General features: G+C 41.0%; 1 protein-coding gene across 10 annotated transcripts in view; it reads right to left on the bottom strand.

Annotated features, from left to right (window-relative positions):
* The window catches only part of gramd1bb (GRAM domain containing 1Bb), an 87,022-nt gene that overhangs the window by 43,163 nt on the left and 21,853 nt on the right, over window positions 1-22,006 (bottom strand). The window contains exon 2 of one of the 10 annotated variants that reach the window (XM_061719064.1): window positions 19,548-19,591. The exons of 8 other annotated variants lie outside the window; for them this stretch is intronic. In XM_061719064.1, the coding sequence (XP_061575048.1) occupies window positions 19,548-19,591 (44 nt within the window). Of the gene's footprint in view, window positions 1-8,677; window positions 9,222-19,547; window positions 19,592-22,006 lie in introns of those variants that run through there. One more of the 10 variants, XM_061719067.1, reaches the window with a different exon arrangement.

The raw sequence follows: 22,006 nt of genomic DNA, 5'->3' as shown, positions 1-22,006 counted from the left end.
ACATCACTACAGTATATATCACTCAATGTTTGATAAAAGAACATGTGCATTCAGTAGTCAGATAGACCTTGATCCTAGCTTTAAAATCTAGCAAACTTGGGAGATGATCCAATTTAAGATGACTCTGTAATTTATACCAGGACGAGGGTGCAAATGCTTTGAAGGCCCTTTCCCCAAAAACAGTCCGCGTACGAGGAATAGTATACATTATCACTCTATCGTGCCTGAGACTACAGCTTTTGGTGTTGACTTTAAGAACCAAGAGAGAACACAAATAAGGGGGCAAGTCACACAAGATGGCTTTATAAAGAAAACAATACCAGTGTTCCCATCTACGATTGTGCAAAGAAGACCAGCCAACCCTCTCGTAAAGACTACAGTGATGAGTACGAAAACCTAAATCTGTTACAAATCTTAAGGCTGCATGATACACTGAATCCAGCAATTGTAGACCTTGACAAAAGGTGGCTGTTTAAAACGAAAATACAAACAGAAAAATAAGAACTGATGGGGATCCAATCATGTGGATCAGGGCTGTTAGTGCAGAGCAACATCAAAATGTGCAGGACAGTTGGTCTGAGGACCAGGGTTGAAGAAGGCCGTCACTAAAGGAATGGACAAAATCAGCAACAATACTCCAGTGATACTTAAATTGTGCTACGTGTGGTAAAAAAATATCCCTCACAGCACTGTACTACCCCCACCAGCCTGAAGCGTTCATGCAAGGGAGGACGGAGCCATGTTTTCATGATATTGAGACCAAGTTATTATGATGTGTAGCCTCCGTCTCCTGACACGAGTGGCCCTTCTCATGGTCTTCTGCTGCTGTAGCAGCTTCAAGGTTTAATCTATGCTGCATTTGGTCTTCTGCATACCTAAACCATTCCGTCCACCTGCTTCTGATACTGGCCTCAACTAGGGATGCAAATTATCGATTATTTCATTAATTGATAGTTGATAACCTTATCGATCGATCATCGATTAGTTGATAAGCGGCGTTTTTCCCCCATCTGAGATACAAACATAATTTTTTTTGCTTATATAAAATACAAAGGACATTTTAATGTATTCCTCAATCAAATATTTATTTGATACAAAAGTAACAAAAAGACATTGTTGTACCACAAGGAATATAATATAAAGTGCACTTCAAGGCTATTAGTAGTAGCAGCAGCCATAATAGTGTCATTTGTGTCAAGCTAATTTTAAGTTCTAGTTACGTTTTAAGTTAGAGTTTTGGCAGTGTTCAAAATAAAATTATGAGACCTGCTGTATTGGAGCACATTTTCTTTTAGTTAAAACTGTAGCGGGGACAGATGTTTAGAGAAACCTGTGTATGTACCGGGTGAAGGCTGATTTATGGTTCCGCGTTACAACGACGCAGAGACTACGCCGTAGGCTACGGCGGCGGCTCTGCGTCGATTTAAGGCGGAACCATAATTCAGGCTTTAGGGGAGCATATCGGAGAACAACCAGAAGAATATAGAATGGATTAGAAATAAAAGTTAAGCACAGAGCTACATGTGTCTCCCGTCTGGGCCATTGCAGACTCATTGCCTGAGCATGATATTACTAAAACCAAACATATCCGCCGTCTCTTTCTTCTGTGCGCGCCGCGGCAGCAGCGTGTTGTGTCGCATTGAATGCGGTCCGGGCGTAATACCAGCTGGTGAAATTAAACGAAAAAAATAAATAAATAAATAAATAGATTAATTGTAATCGTTAATTTTAAATCGGGTAATTTCATAACGGCAATTAATCGAAAATCGATTAATTATTAACATCCCTAGCCTCAACGGGTTACTTTCACCCAGTAAACTGTCGCTCAATGAATGCTAACTTTGTTTTTTCTACACTTTGTTCACTTGGGTGTAAAAATCCCAGTAGGTCAGTAGTTTCTGAAATCCTTAGACCAGGTGCCTTTTTGAATGACGTCATAATTCTGAAATACAAAAACGTCCAAAAAAGTCATTTTAAAGTAATCTATCCATGTTCAGATCATTTCATACATAAAAATCGTTACAATCAGCAACCACCTCTGTACTGATGTAAAGACAGAAACTCTTAAGACGGGACTCTTAGCTGTGCTGCAGGAAAGACTGGACCCCGGGGCTGCAGCGAGGCTGGCTGCCTGTGTGGGAGCCCACAGCAGAGCTGTGTTGTGGAACAAAGGAAGCCGGTCCACTGAGCCGGACCACTGTGTGCCCAGATAAGCCCGCCCGGCCTCACACCAACAACTGACCTACTTAGGGGACCTCTGTTCTTGTTGTTGTACACGGGGGACATGCAAATGGTCAAAGTGACACAGTCATAAATGCGATATGTTGCAAACAACCACACGGTCGCAGTGAACAGCTTTTTACTCACTCAACCCAACCACAGACGATGAGACCTGAGTAGGAGACACTCTGAATGAGAGAGACTCCTGTGATTTTCTCCATCGTTTTGAGAGGAAGACATGCTGTTTACAGAGTTGTCATGGCAACTTCAATGTGGTGACGCCTGGCTGGGTCGGAAATGTCTGTCAGCCTGACTGCGTTGGCCGTGCAGTTACCATGGCAGCCCGTCAAGCCATTCATGTGCACTCAAACTGTTCCCGGCTAGAGGGACAAAGACAGAGCTGGGGGAGTGTGTTTGTGTGTTTGTAAGGGGGTGATGCTGCTGCTACGTGAAGCATCATGACACATGATTAGCGTTCTACACAGCATTAGAGTTTAAATGCACTAACATGATTACAGTGACAGCAGCCCTTAGTGGTGGTTGATGTCTGATGTCTTCATCTTTACCAAAGAAGATAGTTGAAAACATCATGAAAATGAGAGGAATAAGTGAGTACTGTACATAAAGTATGTCATTACCTTTCCTAAATCTATCTAAAGCTTGTCCCGCAGGCATAACTTTAACAGTTAGTCCCAAGATTAATTAAAACGGTTAATTATCCCTGCCGCACGGCAACTTAACAGAGGCAGATCTGTGACAATTCTAGGACTCTCATTTGAAGCTGTGACCTACCTATACCCGTACCTGTGGAGGCAAGGAACTGTTTTAACAGCAGATATATTTTAACACGTTGATTTAAATTCAAAAGCACCATTCGGTAAGGTAATTTGAGTGCACAAGGGAGGAAGCCAGGAGGGGACAGGAAACTGGCAACTGCATTGAGCCTCTATGGGACACTTGGTCCCCGTGGGACAGGGCAGAGCCACTGCCCTCCTCAAGGGGACAAAGAGAACCTAGTGTTAGTGACAACATGTTATAAATGTTATAAAAGTAAAGCGAACAGAGAGGAGGTGTGACATATGCAAATAATGATGCTTATTCAAGCTATATCGTAATGATCCATCAGTTCAATTGCTTCCAATTAGAGGAGATTGTGATTTTCTGTGTAGAACAGGTGGTATAATGAAACAAGTAGCTCATTTGGCCTTGAGACACAATGGCTCAATAAATGATGTCAACATTATGACATTATGACTGTGAATCGTGGCATCTTCATTAAACTTTGGGCCTAGAGAGTCTTTTCACATCTTCAAATGATAATTTTCCCTGGATGCCGCTGGCCTCTACAGGAATATATCCTGAGCAGGAGACCTTGAAAAAGAGATGAACATGTGGCACCTCCACATCAGTGAATTCTGCTTTGGGATTTTACAGTTTGAGTTGTGATTGCACTATTTTTGACTCGCTGAGAGCTTTTAGTTCAAGTGTCAGTTTTTGCATCTCATCATATCCTGCTCCCGTCTGGTCAGGAGTGGTAGCATTACTATCGGCTGTAAGGTTTTCATATGATTTAATTTAATTTGTTTAGTTGGGGAAATATCCCAGATTTTGCTTTATAACCAAATAGGCCAGCATTACTATTTTAAACAACTTTACAACAGATAAGCACACTTATTTTCATAATTATAGGGTTTGTGTTCATCACTTTGGAAATTACTTGAACTGTTTATTTTTGTTTCGTCTGCAAAGGAATAGCATTTCAACCAGTCATACAACCAAACACAGATAGGTGTATATGCTTTAGTAGCATAAAGTGATGGAGTTGGTAAACAATAAGCTTTTTTTGCTTTTGTACAGTTGCCTCAGCGTTTCAATGAAGGGAGGGTTTGGTTTGCTCTGACTCTTCTAAAAAGCTTAATAGCAAAATGGCCCTTTTGTTTGAACAGCAAGTGTATGGAACGCTAATGTGAAGCCTTTCAATCATACATCTATCTGGGTGGCACGCACAGATGTCTGTCCCTGAATGCAGCTTCCAGCCCATTAATGATGAGGCCACTGGGCAACAAGGGACGCAAACATTCCCTCCCACCGCATGACACGAGTGAAATGTGAAAGTTGTGCAGAGGTGGTGAAGCTGTAATGACTGCACAACTCTTTAGATGATATTGGTCAGTCTGTTGCCTGAAGAAAAAGGCATCTCTGCAAAATATTGTACATCATTATTAACACATTTATAGTGTCGTCCGTAGACCGTAGATGACAAACTCTACTGTCACATTGAGTTATTGTTATATCACTACCATCATACATTTCTGTTCTACCCCTAAATGCTACTATGCAAGAAACTATAATTTCTTTACAATTTTAAAGGTTTGCCATTTTCGTTTGCATGTGTTTTCTTTATGGTCATATTAGATCTTAAAAGGAACCCTGCATATTAAGACATGTAGGTCTTAAAAGATAAATGTTGGTATCAATTATAACAATGTGATATAAAAAACCTTGTTGATGTCTTCGTTTTTATAAAATTTGAAAATATAATTTAACATGTAGGTCGCCATTGTTTTTTACATTCTGGGTAGTACGTCACACGGTGGCACCTGCTGGCCCCCGTCCACTGTTCTGACACCCAGAAACAGATGAAAACACAGCTAAACAGATGACGGCGCACCAGAAACACCGATGAAAACACATCTGAACATCAAGGTGACGGCGCACCTACAAAAAAGTAAAATAAAATTAAAAAAAAGTGCAGCCCCATACAGCATGAACTATAAAAACACCATAAAACTCAGATAGACTAACAGACCACACGTTTCAACTAGCAGATAACCGATGCTACAATAAAAACCCCAGCCAGATCTGCCGTCATTAAATTAAATAAAGATGTTCTTGCCTATTTGAAGCGAAATCTGCGCCTCCCGTTTCGTCAAAGTCCCGGGCCAGTCCCCTCAGCCCCTGGTCTGTCATCACCCAGCACCGAAGCCGGTTTTAGGGGGGCAGGGGTGGGCTATGCCCACCCAAACGTGCATATTGCCCACCGGCGTCTCCATCCCGGCGGCGGTAGCGAGAGCGGAGAGCGGAGAGCGGGTGGCGGAGCGCTGCGGGCTGTAGAGCCCCGGCTACGCAGGCTACGCCGTCTACGCCGTCTACGCAGGAGCCTAATGCACTGGTAAGATGCTCACGACATTGATCATTTTTGCAGATCTCCCGTGCATCACAGAACTTTGATCCAGTTTGCCTGAACCGAGACGTCTTATGGGCTCCCTCGTCAGCCTCAACGGCCGGGAGATGCTGCTCATCTATGTTTTAGATACCTGTCGCAGTTAAACTAACGGGGCTTATCTTCCCAGAGCCACCGTCGTACGTCATCGCCCCCAGAATACATTGCGCAGGTAAAACATGGCGCCTCCCGCAGGTCAAAATATGTAATAAACATTGTAGATTTTTAAAGCAATTAGATTATTTTATGTGTTTCTAACAACATATTTTAGTATAAGAGAACAATTGTGGCTAATTAGGGACTACATGTCTTAATATGCAGGGTTCCCTTTAAGAAGCAGCTAGCTCTTCTGCATCACACAGCTAATGCCATGCATATATTCAAATGTAATATTCCTGCTGCAGAAGCCTGGGAGCTACAATGTTAAAGTCAGCCTAAAATAGCCCAAAGAGACCCAGCCTGGGATATTGTTCAGATGTGTGCGTGACGACAAAAAAAAAAAAAAAAAACGCCCCCACAAACTTCACTAGATTCCCTTAAAGTATCTAAATGTCTTTGATGTTTTGTTTTTATGGACAATGCATGTGTGTGTGCACGTAGACAGTCGTGGTGGATGTTGCTTCCTCAGAAGGGTGCAAGTACAGATTAGTCATTTGATGGCAGTGCCCCCCCCCCCCCCCCCACTAGAGTTCTTATCTCCACTGCTCTTTGATCATGATGATGGGAAAACACTGCAGCTCTTTGCTTTGATTGGAAGTCATATTTCAAGGATGCATGAAGCTATTTATGCATGCAAGTCCACACCCACAGTCTGTCCAAATGTCCTGCAGCTACAAGGGGCTGCTCTCCCATGCCACGTGCAGCAAGTAATCTTGACATTTAGCCTGCTATCGGTGCCTTCCTGTTGCTACAGCTGCTGCTGGCCATGGCCGCGCATATGCATCTAAGCACATATGTGTATGTGTGTGTGTGTGCAGATTTAAGTCACACCAAATGCCATACCAAGAGCAAACATCCATACTCTGGGGCCATCGCCAAATCCTAAGCAACTCCTTCTTCTCCTTGACGTCACACACACACACAAGTATGTGTGCACACACACGCACACGCACACGCACACGCACACGCACACACACACACACACACACACACACACACACACACACACACAGTCTTTCTCTCAGTCGTTGCTTTTTCCTGTTGTCTCTTCCTTATTACAAGTAAGTACGGTAAAGCAAAAATAACTGTGGTTCTCAGTCACAGCAAGACTGCGACAACCTCACACCTAATAGAGCATCCTTGTTTCCACAGAGAACTCCCCGACCAAAGGGAATCAAGAATAAAAGGAAAGTTATGTGAGCTATAACTTCTTTCGATTATCAAGATATGGCTTTGGTTTCTGCCTATTGGCAAGTATAAGGATAATTTTGAATACTCTGAGCTGTCTCATCTGGCACAGTTCGTAACGAGTTCCCGGCCAGTTCAATGAATTACCTGCAGTGTTCTCAAATATTCAGCACATATAAATCATTGCATCGAGTGCAGACAATTACACTACTATTATTACAATATCACCCATGGCAATGAATACAGTGAATGATAAAAAGTGACACATTGTTTTGGCTCTATAGCAAACTGACCTCAGAACAGGAGTGAGCAGCATAACAACCAGAGATAACTAGTTATAACCACAATATAGTGAGATAAATCCAGAGATTGAAGCTGAATCAACACAGAATGAAACACAGCTAAGATCGGCTTCTTGGATCATTTCTGTGTTTCATGAGTTTTGCACAAAACATCCTTCATTAGACCCAGTAACGTTTGAAAAAAAATATATGTAAATGCGGTTATATAACACAGCAAGTGGCTGGCGTGCAGCTATACACGGATAGTCAGCGAGACAGGTCACTTCCACACACACGGGACCTGCGATGCTAACAGATGGCTGTTGAGTGTAAAGTAACCTGTGACTGTCAGGGGGCTGCTAACAGATTAACCCAAGACAGGTTCAGGTTTAACAGTGTTTCTCTGCTACAAAATGATGATGATGGCCTGGTCACATGACTCCCACGCATACACACAGGCTGTCTCACACACAGTGTGCACAAATCTTAGGAATAGTCTGAGCTGCAGTTTTCAAAGGTAGAGTGTCTTGACTGAAGTAGAAATGTCTGGAGGATTAAATGATGGATTTGAGACACGTCGAATATATATATATATATATATATATATATATATATATATATATATATAATAAGAGAGCAGACAATAGATGTATTAAAAAAGCAGCAGTCAAATATGGAAATAATGAGAGAAGTAGACACTTTAGGGAAAAGAGGTCCTGTGGGGAAAAGATGAGGTCCTCGTGAAAGTGAGAAGGAAGGAAGCGGGACGCACGTTGCCGAAACTGCTCCCTCTCTATCTTTTTTTTCCTCCTGCAGTGCTCTGTAATTCGTCTCTAAAAATATCAAGCAAGAGGAGGAGGAGCATCAAAAAACACAGGGGGGGAGGAGGATAAAAGGAGGGATGATGGAAGTGTGCAAAAGGAGCGCAGGCTTTAGTGAAACAGGTTGAAACAGACAGTGAAGAGCAGAGCTGCCAGGTTGTGGATGTGCTCGTCCATGTGTGATAATGCATAGATGGGAAAACAAGCGAGGGAGACTGCAAGGGGGAATGCCGGGGAGAAACGGAGGGAGCATGTGTCTGTTCTTTTCCAGGCAGCCACGTGAGTGTTTCTCCTCAGCTGCTATGCTCGCACTGAGCCAGCCGGGGGGGAGCTGAGCAGGGTCGCTACAGTCACAGGGGAAAAGAGGCACGCTACGTGGGGCTCACACTGGCTGAACGGGATGTGCACAATCTGGTCGAAGCTTACCGGTATTCATATGGCCCTCGTTATAGTCTGCTGCATTTTCTGGAGATTTACATAACCGTATAGACATACGCAAGCGAAAATGGACAGATCGTCATTGGTGCGCTTTGTTTAAAGAACGCAGATATATGACAGTCCATCTGGCATCACCGAGAGAGTATGCAGCCTCTGACTGACATAAGTCAGTAAAACCACAGGCAACAGAAACACAGCAAAGATAATTACAGGGATGTTGCAGCTGGCTTGGTTGTGCTTTGCATATGAGACAGCCTCAAGTTCTACGCCAAAACAGGTTATATTTTAAAGTCATCATCAGAGGAGTACATTAAAGACATGCATGCCTGTTCTCTGTTTACTCTTACCAGGCGAGCTTGAAGCCTTTCATTAGTACAGCAAGGAGTGTCTGACGTCCATAGCGTGTTGTGGGCACTGGGCTGCCCGTTCACACCGCCGCATGCTGGCTGACTGTCTGCCAGTGCCTCACCTCCCATACACAGAGCAGGAGAGGTGTACAGAGGCAGAAGGGTGGAGTGAATGCAGCGGCTGATGGATGGTAGCGGACCAAAAGTATGGAAAGATGATCCTCGGCTCAGTCCAGCCTTTCTGCTACATTCCTTTGCTTGAATCAGGGTGCCGCAGTGCTGAGCACTTGTGCCAGAAATTCAAACCTCCCTGGGGTTGTTCGGTTTCCCCAAAAGAGAAGCAGGTGACCTGCACTGCAACATTTGCAGCAAAAACTGCACCATGTCGCAGAGGCTTGAAGCCGGACGGCTAGGAATTGTAAATAAATGCCAACATGGCTCTGAACTGCCCCTTTCTACCTCTGTTCCCCTTCCTTTCTACCGCGCTCTCACACTGTTCCCCCCAAGCTTCTGTTTGCTCGCTCAAACTCCCTCCGTCTCAGCCTCAGCCTCCGCAGCGGATGAAAGCCGCACTTGCTGTGCTCACAGTGAGCAGGCGCAGGATCGCTTCCCTCCTCCCCCTTCCCTCCTGTTCTCTCTGTCCATTTCCCTGGATGGCTTTCTTTCTCAGTTCCTCTCAAAGATAAGCCCAGCTGGGCCAGCATGGAGGATGAGGGCAAGGGGGGTTGGGTAGCCTCTGGCCGTAATGTGCTGTGTGCAATGACCTGCACTGCGACCTCCACCCCTGTGCAATGTGATGGAAAGCTATTAAGTGAGGAAACATGCTGTTTATCTTTCCCGTAGCATTCAACTCCAGGCCTAATCAGTGTCGGCAGCTAAACGTGTTAATCTGTTTAATGTTTTGAGTGTAGTATGGTACGCTCCATGTTCATAGCTATGTGCACACATGATGCATCATATGGTCTTCATGGTGACTCAGCTTGCGTAGCTGGCCAATAAGCATTATATAACGTCAGTAGACTGAGATTAAATCTACAGAAAAACCATCCTCATTTGTCTAATTGACCAGGATAACATGTGTGTCAGGCATTACATTTCTCCAGATGCTGAAACAATTCATTTATTTTTAATCTCAGCAAATACACACTGAAACTGAAATAAAAATAAGAATTCAGTAATATAAATCAAACCTCAGATAAACATCACGTGGCATGTCACAGTGTTGTCATTTACTTAACAAAAATTAAGCCAAAATGCCAAAGCAATAGGTGGAAAACTAAGTAACCCTTACTCTATCATCCATCAAACAAACAATTGGGAAGCCATTATTACAGTAATGAGGATGAACTGGGAAAGAACAACACAAAAGAAACCTAACTGCTACGGTTATGCACGGGGGTGGAGGGGTAATGATTTAGGCTTGTTTTCCAACCACAGGACCTGGGGACTTAGAGCCACTGACTTAGCTATGAACTTTTCAAAATACCAACTCAAGTCAAATATGAGGCCATCCGTCAACCACAGAAGCAAAGAACATCAGCAAATGTGCACAGGAAAGCTGAAAAAGAAAAGAATCCAGGTGTTTCAACGACCCAGTTGAAGTACAAACATCGACTCAACTAAATGCTCTGGAGGAACCTTGTGAAAACTGTATAAATAAATGGGGCTAAGTTCCCTGACATTAATGTTAGAGACCAATAATGTTATACAGAAAACACTTACTTAAAGTTATTGCTGCCAAAGGCTGTAATTTCCTCATTTTAAGACCTCACAAAGACCAGGTGATTTTTGTCCTTCCACACAGAATTTATAAAAATAATAAGAAAGTCCAGTTTTATTTGTATGACAATGAAATTACAATTTCAAGTGTTAGAATTTCACAATTTTCTTTGAACACTATCAAATGCACTGTGTTTAACATTGAAAGCTTGAAAAACGTAGGAGTATCAAATTGAGACAAGAGCTTTCCCGGTCATGGTAAATGGTAAATGGCTTACACTTATATAGCGCTTTCCAGCTGTACTCCTACAGCCCCAAAGCGCTTTACACTGCAAACATTCACCCACACACGCACGCACACATTCACACACCGGTCGTTGGCGGAGCTGCCATACACAACGGCGCTGGCCTGACGACCGGGAGCAACCGGGGGATTCAGTGTCTTGCCCAAGGACACTTTGGTGGACACAGGCGGAACTAGGGTTCGAACCACTGACCTTCAGGTTCATGGGCGAACGCTCTACCAACTGAGCCACCTACCCTCATGAAGTCCGAGATGATGATATGCTGTCACACAGATAATAATCGTGACAAGATTGCCACTGCAGCTTTATGCCACTTTTATCACGTCTGTCATCACCTTATAAAGGATGAAAAGTGGAACATCTGTTAATTGCGTTTCCGTTTTTATGGTGAATGAACAAAAGTTGCGCAGGCCAGATATTACATTGGTGTCATTATAGAAGAGGGGGTTACTAATGGTGGAAACAGCTTGTAGTCCCGATGGAAATATGACATCTTTGTTTCATTACGTTAAAATGATACAAGTCAAGGAAATAAAATCCACCACAACATGGCTCTTTTGAGAAATCTTAACTGTTCAGAGAAATTAACACTTTTCAGACCTAGGCTGCCTCAAAAATGTGTTATATCATAGTTGTTCAGTTGCTAGTGACCTCAAATATTCAGAAAAATTGTTTAAGTACAGAAAAAAGATTGTTTTCATAAAATATATTTTTTAAAGTTAACATGTAGTATACCTTTTAAACAGATGCAAAGTTTCAATATACTGACCAAAGAACTGGACACGGTAGAATCACTACTGTTAACACGCAACTGTGTCTATATGTGCTCACTCTTTTTAGTGTTATTTTAACACTGTTTAGTTTAAAAGTAAAACTTTCAGAGTACTACTACTACTACTACTACTACTACTACTACTGTCATTTAGCAGACGCTTTTATCCAAAGTGACTTACATCTGAGAGAACAACACAAACAAGAAATCAGAGTAGAATTTATTAAGTTTTAGTTTATATTTTGAGTATAACATGCTTTTTAACACTTGCAGTGTCAAATTTACCATGGTAAATTAATGAAAAATATATTTTTTTAATTTTACCCTGAAAGTTTTACTTTTACAATAAATGGTGTCAAAATAACTGTTAAAAGAGTGGGCGCATAGACACTGTCTAATGTTAATTTTGCTGTGATAAACTTCCTTTGTGGTTTAATGGCCTTTTGCAATGTTCCTTGGATAATGATGAAATAATTTAAATGCGAAAATGAATGCAAATATATAGGGTTTTGGAAAATGATTTTCTATTCTCTGCTGTGCGCATATGTGCATGTTTGTCTTGAGATTTGCGAAGCCATAAAATGATCTGTGAATGGATGTCAATAACTGGTAGCTGTTCAGTCTTAAAACTACCTGTAGTCATAGTCACACTATGATTGGTTTTAAAACAAACACCCTCATGGGAAGGAGATCTTTGAGTGGATCTTTCATCTGAACACCATGAAGTCACCAAGAGCAGGCAGGAGGATGCTCACTTTGTACTGATGGCTAGAATTGTCTCACTTCAATGGGGACTCTGAATGCAATAGGACTGCAAGACAGAAGGCAAAGGAGAATGCTCTAATCCGTTCGCTGGATACGGCAGCAAGTGTAATAACTTGTGTGTCTGTCAAGTCAATCTGAGACAATACATAGAGCAAATATTGTTTCCCACCTGCTCATGAGCTGAGACCACTTCCACAGACTATATGCACAAACAATGCTACCTCACATGGGGAGTTTTTCCACTCCTAATGGGAGCAGAGCATCTTGACCCAGCTTGCTCAGCTAATAAAAGCAGAGTCTGAAGTAGCATGTATTGATAATTTATGTCAATATTACTCTCTAAAAAAGATTAAGCAGCAAAAGTGGTCATCCTGACATCTTATTAATTGTGTGACTTATTCGGGAAAAAACAAAAAATACATTAAAGCATCCCTTGTCAAAACAAATGAACTATGTGGCATTAAATGTAAAATGACTGCACTACAGATGACTTAAAGCAGACTGTGTACTGTTGTGCCAAATATAATAGTCAAGAGACTGTTTTCCTCAGCTGTAACACACAGAGGCCGGTTTTGTAATGCGTTTTTGGCATCCAAATGAAATAAACTCTGTTGGAGCCTAGCGTAACACAACAAATACCAAGTTTGACTACTGAAAAAATGTATTATATGTTGCAAAATAAAAACTGGAGTTATTTGTAATTAGATTTTTTGTTATCTTTGAATTCTTGAACTTGTTCATTTTTACATTCAATTTTTTGTGTGTGTGTGCAAATCGTATCAGAGCTCTGTTCAGATGGAGCTTGGGGTTCTGAATGGACAGCTCCTGCAGCGATGAGTCCAACAATCAGTGGACTGTTTTGTCTTACTGGCGCCACCTGCTGGCTTCATCACAGGTGGTGGCATCAAGGTAAAGTGCTGTATTTGTTAGAGTAAAGCAATCAAAAATTGTTCCCCATGAGGTCGAGCAAGTTGATTTACTTTCGAGAAAAGGAACTTGTTTTCTGAAGGTTTTATCAGTGATAGTCTTATTGAAGGAGGGTAATTTACATCTTTCCATCCATTATTTATGCCTGCCTATTCCTATTCATGGTCACTGGGATCTGCTGGAGCCTATTCCTGCTCTATTAGGGAGATGGAGGAGAATGTATTCATCCATTTTCTAAACCTGCTTCAACCTGCTCAGGGTCTTGGAGGGGCTTGAGCCTATCCCATCTGTTCAAGGAGGAACAGTCCACATTAATCAAGATCAGCGTGTAAATGCATCATGTAGATGATTCAGTTTTATACAACATTTAGCTCCTGGACACATGGTCGAGACATTTAGCCAAAAATCACTAACTAAGTTGCTTTATCCTTAACTGTGCTTGAAGAAGACATGTTTGAGTTAAAGCCTCATCAAAACAGTCATACACAGATTTGTTCGGACAGTAGCCAACTGAATGCCCAAAGAAAGAGAAGAACAAACAGTCATGTGATTTCTCAGCTTCCTTTTTAGCATTCCTTGAGCATTTTTGTCTTTTTCATTTAATTCTAAGAATAGCACTGGCACATAATCTGGACTAATCCTTCTACACTGCTTTGTGGGACTGGAAAGGATACTTGGTTTGATTCTCCCGCCTTGGTGGGTATTTCTTATTTTATCTTGTGACATTTTGGTTCAACATTCAGGTTCAACAAGTATAACCCCCTCTATGACACTGCTGATGAAACGACCAGACTGAATCATCCCAGTTGTCAAGTTGTTGAGGGAGAGAACACACACCCTAACACCAGCAAACAACAGACCTTGTGAAAAAAAAATTGCTGAGAGTAACTCATTAAAAATGACCAATTTGTTATCTAACTTTATTCTTTTATTTGATATTCAGTGAAGTTCTATTTCAACTTAAATCAAGAAAACATGCTTTCAAATTATATCAGCTAATGTTTGGACATTCATTCGTAAACTTTTTTAATAGTCAAATGGGGTTTTGCCAAACACATCCCTTTGAAAGTTTACTTAGCATGCCCGAACATAACTTCACCTCCATTGCACCTGATGTAACTGATGAAACATCTACCTGAATACACTTCACTATCACCTTTAAGCATTTTCTTCCAATTGTTGGGGCTAGTTTTTTGTTCCGTAAGTGAAACTTGCATCAATGGGCCTTTGCCATTTCATGATCTTAAAACAATCTGTAACCAAAAAGATCTAACTACAAGATTGACTATTTAAATATCTCCAAAGTGTATACATTTTTACCTGAAGTGCCTTTTCCTTCTTACACTCTATTAAAGTGAACAAAACAAAAATAATACACCAATGCACCTTAAAATGTGGAAATCAGTGAGCAATATTCAGTATTTTGTTGTGCAAAGAAGTGTTGCATGCTCCTGCTTTTACATGTTATAATACAAACTAAAAGAAAAAACTGCTTTAAAAGGAATTCTAAATAAAAATGGGCACAAATAAACTTATAGCACCAGCCATTTGTCACATTGCAACTATTGCATTGTAGGGACCCCATTCATTTTCCATGAGGAGGCGTGGTTGACGTCTATGCAAAGCATTTTTCGGGAAGGCAGTATATCCAGAGCGTCAAAATGTTTAGCCCGGCTCAACTTTATGTAAATGTAAAGGTCCAAAGTGATGGCATTATCCAATCAAAGTAGACGTCATCCCCTGCGTCATTGCATTTAGGGTTAAGGTTAGTTTCACTTTAGCTCTGTTGCTTTTGATGTTTCTGAGTAGGAAGGAAGTGTAAATTTGAGCCAGATGGTGCAGTGATACAAGGCTGATATCATCAACAAAAAAAAGAGGCAACGCATAAGCCAGGAACAAAGGCAACGGCTCCCAGTGAGAATAAACAGATGCTAACTTGAGACCGCCACACACAGCAGACACCAGCTCAGCATGAGGCCCGGGTAAACCTAATATTATCCTGAACATGCACAAGCAGCAGGTGTCCCATTGAAGACAGTCTCTGAAGACAGCCAACATTTACAAAAACCTAACAGCGATGGAGAGAGAGCTTGTTAAAGAAAGACTGATGACAGCAATGATGTGACACGTAAGAGAACTTAAACACTAAAACAAACAACACTTTGAGAGACAGATATCGTCAACATTAAGTTGACCCAAAGCGTCTGTGTGTCGGTCACATTTGTTGTAAATAAAAGAACAAAGTATTCAACACTATATGCTGATAGGCTTTACTGTGAAAACTAACAAACAAAAAAGCCTTATTAATTATGTATGCAGCTTTTGAAATCAAATAAATGAAACACCACACAACCAAAACAGTGATGTTCCCTATCATAGTTATATCCTTAATAACTTGAAAATGTTATATTTTGATTAGTAATATTAGATCCTGAAGCAGCAGACCAACCTATATTGATAACCTGCCGTGTGCCGTGTTTTCTGATCACACTGACCCCACGATCATAGTTTTACATTACTTATTAGAGAAGAGAGTACAGGTTTCCCGTTATGTCAGCAGGTGCCACAAAGGTGTCATTTAGTGGGCTTTAACCTGAACCTCAGCTACGAGAAACATAACTACTGTACCTGCATGTACATACATACTGTACATACACACACGCATATGTATTTAAGTATATATATTTAAACTGTTCCGGTCTCAATCCTTTGATTTCACACCCATGACAACTCTGAGGGGAGTGAATGTTGTTGCACGCCATGAGAATTTGTATAGAGCATTAAATGTATTTCTTATATGAGCTATTGACAGTCAGCTCAGATAATGGACAGCTTCTATCACTTCCTCAACCATAATCGTCATGCTACTGTGCTTAGCGAGGCAACCACCTGTTCGTATTAACCCAGACTAGAGTCAGCATGTCAACAGGATATTCTGCTGTAAACGTCTGACGGCACCTCTGTGGTTGTTTGGGTGGAGTTCTGCTGAAGAAGCTGGTAGCCAAAGCTATCTTTGATTGACTTGCGGTGGGTGTGTTCCTGTTGGCTTTTGGAGCATGTGAATTAATGCTTTGTCTATTGTTATATACAGTCTATGGTTGATGTGAGAGAAGAGGATTCAGAGTATAGGGTTAGATGGAGGTGGTTGATTCACCGTGGGGAGCCCTGAGGGGAACAGCCCAAAGGAAAACAAGACCGGAAAGCAGAGAAATAGAGCTTTGTGTGCATATATCAGTCTTTATGGCACCCCCAGGACTACGGAGGTAAGAACACACATAATCACAGACAAGCTACTGCTACTACTAAACGTTGGTGCGAATCAAATATTTTAAATGTTTCTGAAAGCAGTAAAACAGAAGTTTTCTGATTGTGGACCGCACTAGACATTACAGAGTGACCATCGGCAGCTTTGAGTAGGGAGAGTTATGAAGACGTTTATCACTTTTTGGAGGGAAGTGTTATAAATTTCAAGCTACTCAGGACACTTTTTATTATTAACACCCCACAATGAAACTCAGAAGAGGATGGTCCAGTTGCGGTGAGCAGCTAACTATTATAAGCATCTGCTATGAAGAGAGGTGGGAACACTGACAGATCTTTTCTTTCCTAAGACACTCTGAATGTGCTATACTATGAGAACAATCTTCTTCATCACTGCTGGTTGTTGATTGACTACTAATAACCAATAACATTTGATTCTTTTGTGACATAGCAAAATGACAGTCGGCCTTTACTCATTTCCAATAGAAACTGTAGTGTTTGCTATAAAGCAGCAAATCAATGACTCATCACATCCATGACCCTGAGCTCTTCAAACACAACTTTCAGGCGGTCAGAGAGGAAGCCACGAGACAGAGCGGTCAGGTTTCGCTGATCTCCCCACATCCAGCTAGTCGGTCCTGTAACACTGCACTGCTGACGCTCCTCTCAGAGTCACAACATGCTGCGTGACCAATTCAACTGAGAACTTTCAATGAGAAACTAAATGTCTAAAAAGACTGTTGTAGTGCAAAAACGGACTCTAAATGATATTTTTCTCTTACATTTTTGAAGGTTTAAAATATGAATCAACCTTTTTTTACTATCAGCAATACCACATTTCATTGTTCCTGATAAAATAACCACAAAATGAAAGCTAAGTCATCACTGATTTATAAAATGAGTGAGAGTGCGTTACCACAGGGTGATAGTCAACATTCTCTCTGTAGAACGTTTAACTCCAAATTGCTTAGTGACAGTTTTAAAACCCTTCCCAGTTATATCGGCACACTTAAAGGAGCATGAGGCTCCTTTTAAGAAATGAGACTCTATAGCGCCACCCTTTGCCACGACGGCCGTCGGGGGTACTGCAGCCAACAGCGAAGCCGGCACAGGAGAACGGGGAGAACGGGCATGCAGCGGCATGTGACGTCACATCCGCAGGACAGCGCAGGAAATTCCAGCCCGGAATTGCAGCACATTTTGCAGCACACAGCCTGTTCAAGGCAACGGAGAGATAGGGCTCATCCTTTTTGGTTTGGAACGCTTCATCTGACATTATTACTAAAAAACGTAAAACGTATACGAATTCTTTTCATAAATCTTGCCTCAATCCTGCCACATGCTCCTTTAAATCTCATGAAAGCAGTAAAGGAGTTCTAAATATTGTCCACATGATTTGTTTTGGTCCTTAATTTTATTGAATATATAAAGGCACATTAAGTTGTTTGTTTGAGGTTGTTATTTCCTAATGCAAAGACCCACGACGATTGGATGATTCTAATGTTTAAAAAAAACAAAACAAAAACATTGTACTAAAAGTGATGATACACACAGACCTTCTAACTCCAAGGAAAATGCCTGAGATAAGATAAGAAAAGCTTTTTATGTTAAAGGACTGGCGAGAAGTGGTGAGTTTGGATAGGTATTGACTGACCCTTCCCTGACAAATGTACAATTATTCAGTCAGGGATGTTGCCCAGAGACGACCTGCTCCTTAGAGCTACATGTGGACCGTGTGCTGTTTTCTGTCAGACACACAAATAAAACCAGGAGAAACACAATTTATGTTTATGAATGGTTGCTATGGAAGTTCAACACAGAAAAGCTTCAAGAGCAGCACTTTGAGCTATTTTGAGCTTCACAAAGACCAACGTCACACCTGCTAACAAAGGAACAACTGAGCATCAGACTTTAACACATGAACTTCTCAAGGTTGTTCCATTGCAAGACTACTCTGTGAATAAAACCTTGAAACCAGAACACCAGAGACAAGGAAAGTCCTGTAATGAAGAAAGTGAAACTAATCTGAGCCGTAGTTTATTATGTAATCCAGGTGGTCTAATAGTCACCATTAAAGATAAATTCAGCACCAACATGATACCAACATAAGGCCGTGGTGCCAAACATCCACATAATACCTCACATTTACTCTGAAGTTTGGTTCCAGGATCTCACTCACAGTAAAAAGCAAGGTCCAAAGAAAGGATGGTCATGGAAAAAAGAAATCACACCTGCATTCAATCCAAAGAACTGAATCAGGATATAATAAAAAATTAGCACATCTTTTTGTTTTTTTAGTTCATCGAGGTTTTCACTTCTGAAGATCCCACAACAAACTTTCAATTCGATAGATTTTGATAAGACCACTGCACAACCGTGGTTGTCCTTGGAGTTCATGTAGTTCAGAGGAGGCTGTGGCTGACTCAGTGGCATTTGACACTTAGCATCTTGACAGTTGGTATGAGGTGCTTGTGCTGATACGCTGTGCTTTGTTTCCACTAAACGTGGCGTTGTAGATTAAGGCCACAGATCTCCACTTTGATCTTAAATCGGCTCCAGAAATCTTGCAATTTGTTCAAATCCAATTTTGCAAATCTAACCCATGCTGCCATGGTCTTTTTAGAGAAAAATACACTTTATTCTGGAAATTGTCTTAAAGCAAGCCACACTTGTTAAGTCTTTTACTTATTTTAGTGTCAAGGCAGTCTCCTTTTTGTTAACTTCAACCAAGATTGTAACAAATGAGGTCTTATTCAGGGGAGGACCTTTTCTCTCCATTATATGCTGATACATGACATCTAATAATTGTTAAATGGCCTACTTGCATTTTACTTCACTCTTGACGGCAACTAAAGACACAAGACAGCAGGCAAGAACAGCTCCATCTCTTGGTGTCCCTGAGAACGGCATTCTAACACGAGACAAAAGCTGAGCAGGGCTTTTACATTTTCCATGATTTTGAAGTAAATGTCTATTAATGAAACTGGATACCTCAGCATTCAGTAGCACATGGTGGTTTTGAAAAACTCTCCTTTTATCTTCGCTTTAAGGAAAAAATCAAACCCGTAATACAACATCACTGCTGTGTAGAGTGTCTTATGCTCATTGAGTTGTGTCCTACCTTTGAGGTTTCCATATCAGTTTCTTCCACTTCTTTTGCTTGGCCTATCAGTGAAGGTAGAGAAGAGTAAATGAGAAGCTTTTGTAGAATTTCTAGTTTGATGGTTCATGTTACGATCTTCTTGGTTACTACTGAGCTGAAATACTTATATATGGTAATTTAACACTGTAAGATGACAGTTTGCTTCTAGGAAGAGCAAAAATCAAATATAAATTGCAAGCTGTAGCGTGACTCTAAATATATTCTTGGGAGACAAAAGCAAAACAAAACAAAATCAAATAATAGTCGTTTTAAAATCATGTATTTTACATAAAGCTACATGTATGCAGTGTACAAATCTATGCATGTGTGTGTGTGCGTCTAAAAAGCAAAGCCACCGATTGCTGGGTTGGACGGCTGCAGTCCTCTCACTCTACTGGATCCACAGACTCAATACAAAGTGCCCACATGTATCATGAATCACTCCATTTATTCAATTAATTCATGTTTGCTGTGGTGACTGATAATGCATCAGCCTCGACAGTCAGAGCAATTTCTTCCCACTCCTCCACCCCTGCTTGAGCTTTGCAGCAAATAAAGAAGTTTCACTCTGCTGTGCAACACCTCCACAGACAGCTATGACTGTCCGTGAGGTCACCAATGGTAGTTATTGATAACACACTGATGGACATTGATTATTTGAAGAATTACTTCCTGACACTAAAGACTACTTAGGTGCTGCCGCCGCTTGCTTAATAGAGTTAAAATAAAAGCACAGTGTCTACACTAAATGCTTCGATGCTCACTAAGAACAGCTACAAGTAGGTATGTAACACTGACCCTGCGTGCAGAGCAACACAGGAAGCCCAAAGTATGAATAATCTATGGTGCCTTGGGAAGAGCTCGATAGGAAATCAATCATGTCGGTTGTGGAAGAGATAGATTACAGATTAGACTGTATCATTTATAAAACCTGAACAAACAAGTCTTCCAGTCATGACAGAGATTTATACTTACAAAAGTTCTGATTTAACACCACTCTAACCCCCTAAAAAGATCATACACATTAAGTGCCAGTGCCTGAAATTTATTTGGGGAGAATTTCCCTCTAACATCCTCCAGAGTGGACAGAAAAAAAGAAGATATACTCTTAGTTCAAGGATGAAACCCAAGAAATGCTCCACGTTTTCAGTATTCCTATAGTCTCTCTCACTCTTACATTTTATTTAAAACATTTTGGTTCACTTTGTTAATTGTTTAAATCGTGTAATCTGCTGTAAAGCAACAATGTCCCTATTTCAGATGGATAGTCTATTTTGAACCGTTTAAAAAGTGTGCCTTGGAAACTCTTAAAAAACTAATGTTTGTGACACAACATTTAGGACCTAGAGAGCTAGAGAAGCTTCCTTCCTCACCAACCTGAACTTGTTCATGAAGCATCATCTTCTGTGTCACATCTACACAAGACAACTTGTCGTCTACATCATCCAACCTCACTTGGAAAACAGCACTTGAAACAAACAAGGGCCAGTCCATTGAACTCTCTATTGAAGTGAACAAAATACCACGGTGCCAAGCAGAGGGAAGTCAGCCGTCTGTCTGACACGGAGAAACCAAACGTAGCCAGCTTGTTTGTAGGTTCACCAACACCGTCACCTTCAAATCAAATCAATCAAACTCTTCTTGTAAGTGTTATGCTAAAAATGCTGCAACAATAGGACAAGACCAAAAGGTCAAATATAAATTGTGTCTTTTAAAAGAAAAACAAATATTTAGAATATCAAGAATGAAACAAAGTTTCCTGGTTTTCACAAGCAATTGCATGATGCTCTCTGGGGTAATTGAAGGGCACTATTAGGGCTGTTTTTCCAACTGTACTAGTGATCGAAAGACCAAAGGTGTAAGACATAATTTCTTGACAAGTTTTACTATATATTTTACATATCCCACCCAGAGGATAAAAAGTGCATGCCAATCAGGAGGACGTTACACAGAACCAAGGATCAGTGATGAAACGCTGTTTAAGTTTTTAAGAAAAACTTTCTTTAAGAGTGCATTGAAGAAGTTAAAAAACAGCACACATGCAATGTTTTACTGGTCCAAAATGAGCGTTCCCTGACTTGTGAAAAACGGAGATTTGTTGTTCTACATACAGATTTTTTTACTAGCAAATCTTAAAAGAGTCCAATTTTTGGACTAGCAATACTCCTTTGCAGCTCGTCATACTCGTCAACTTGCACCGAGCAAAAGACCAGGTGCACAAAACATGCTCTGAAAGTGAGACGGCAGTCTGTCTGCCTGTGTTTCTGTTCATGTCTTCTACATTCAACGATGCTGCCTGTGTTGAATGAGCCTTATTTAAGAAATCAATATGTTACATTACATCACATTTGGCAAATGCTTTTATCCAAGGCGACTCACAACACTGGAATAGACTCTTACATATTTGTATTTCTGCACACATAAATACAGTATAAATG

The sequence above is a fragment of the Cololabis saira genome, chromosome 4 (genome assembly GCF_033807715.1).
Source record: "Cololabis saira isolate AMF1-May2022 chromosome 4, fColSai1.1, whole genome shotgun sequence".
Taxonomy (NCBI): domain Eukaryota; kingdom Metazoa; phylum Chordata; class Actinopteri; order Beloniformes; family Belonidae; genus Cololabis; species Cololabis saira.
This window is presented reverse-complemented; position numbering and strand designations above follow the sequence as displayed.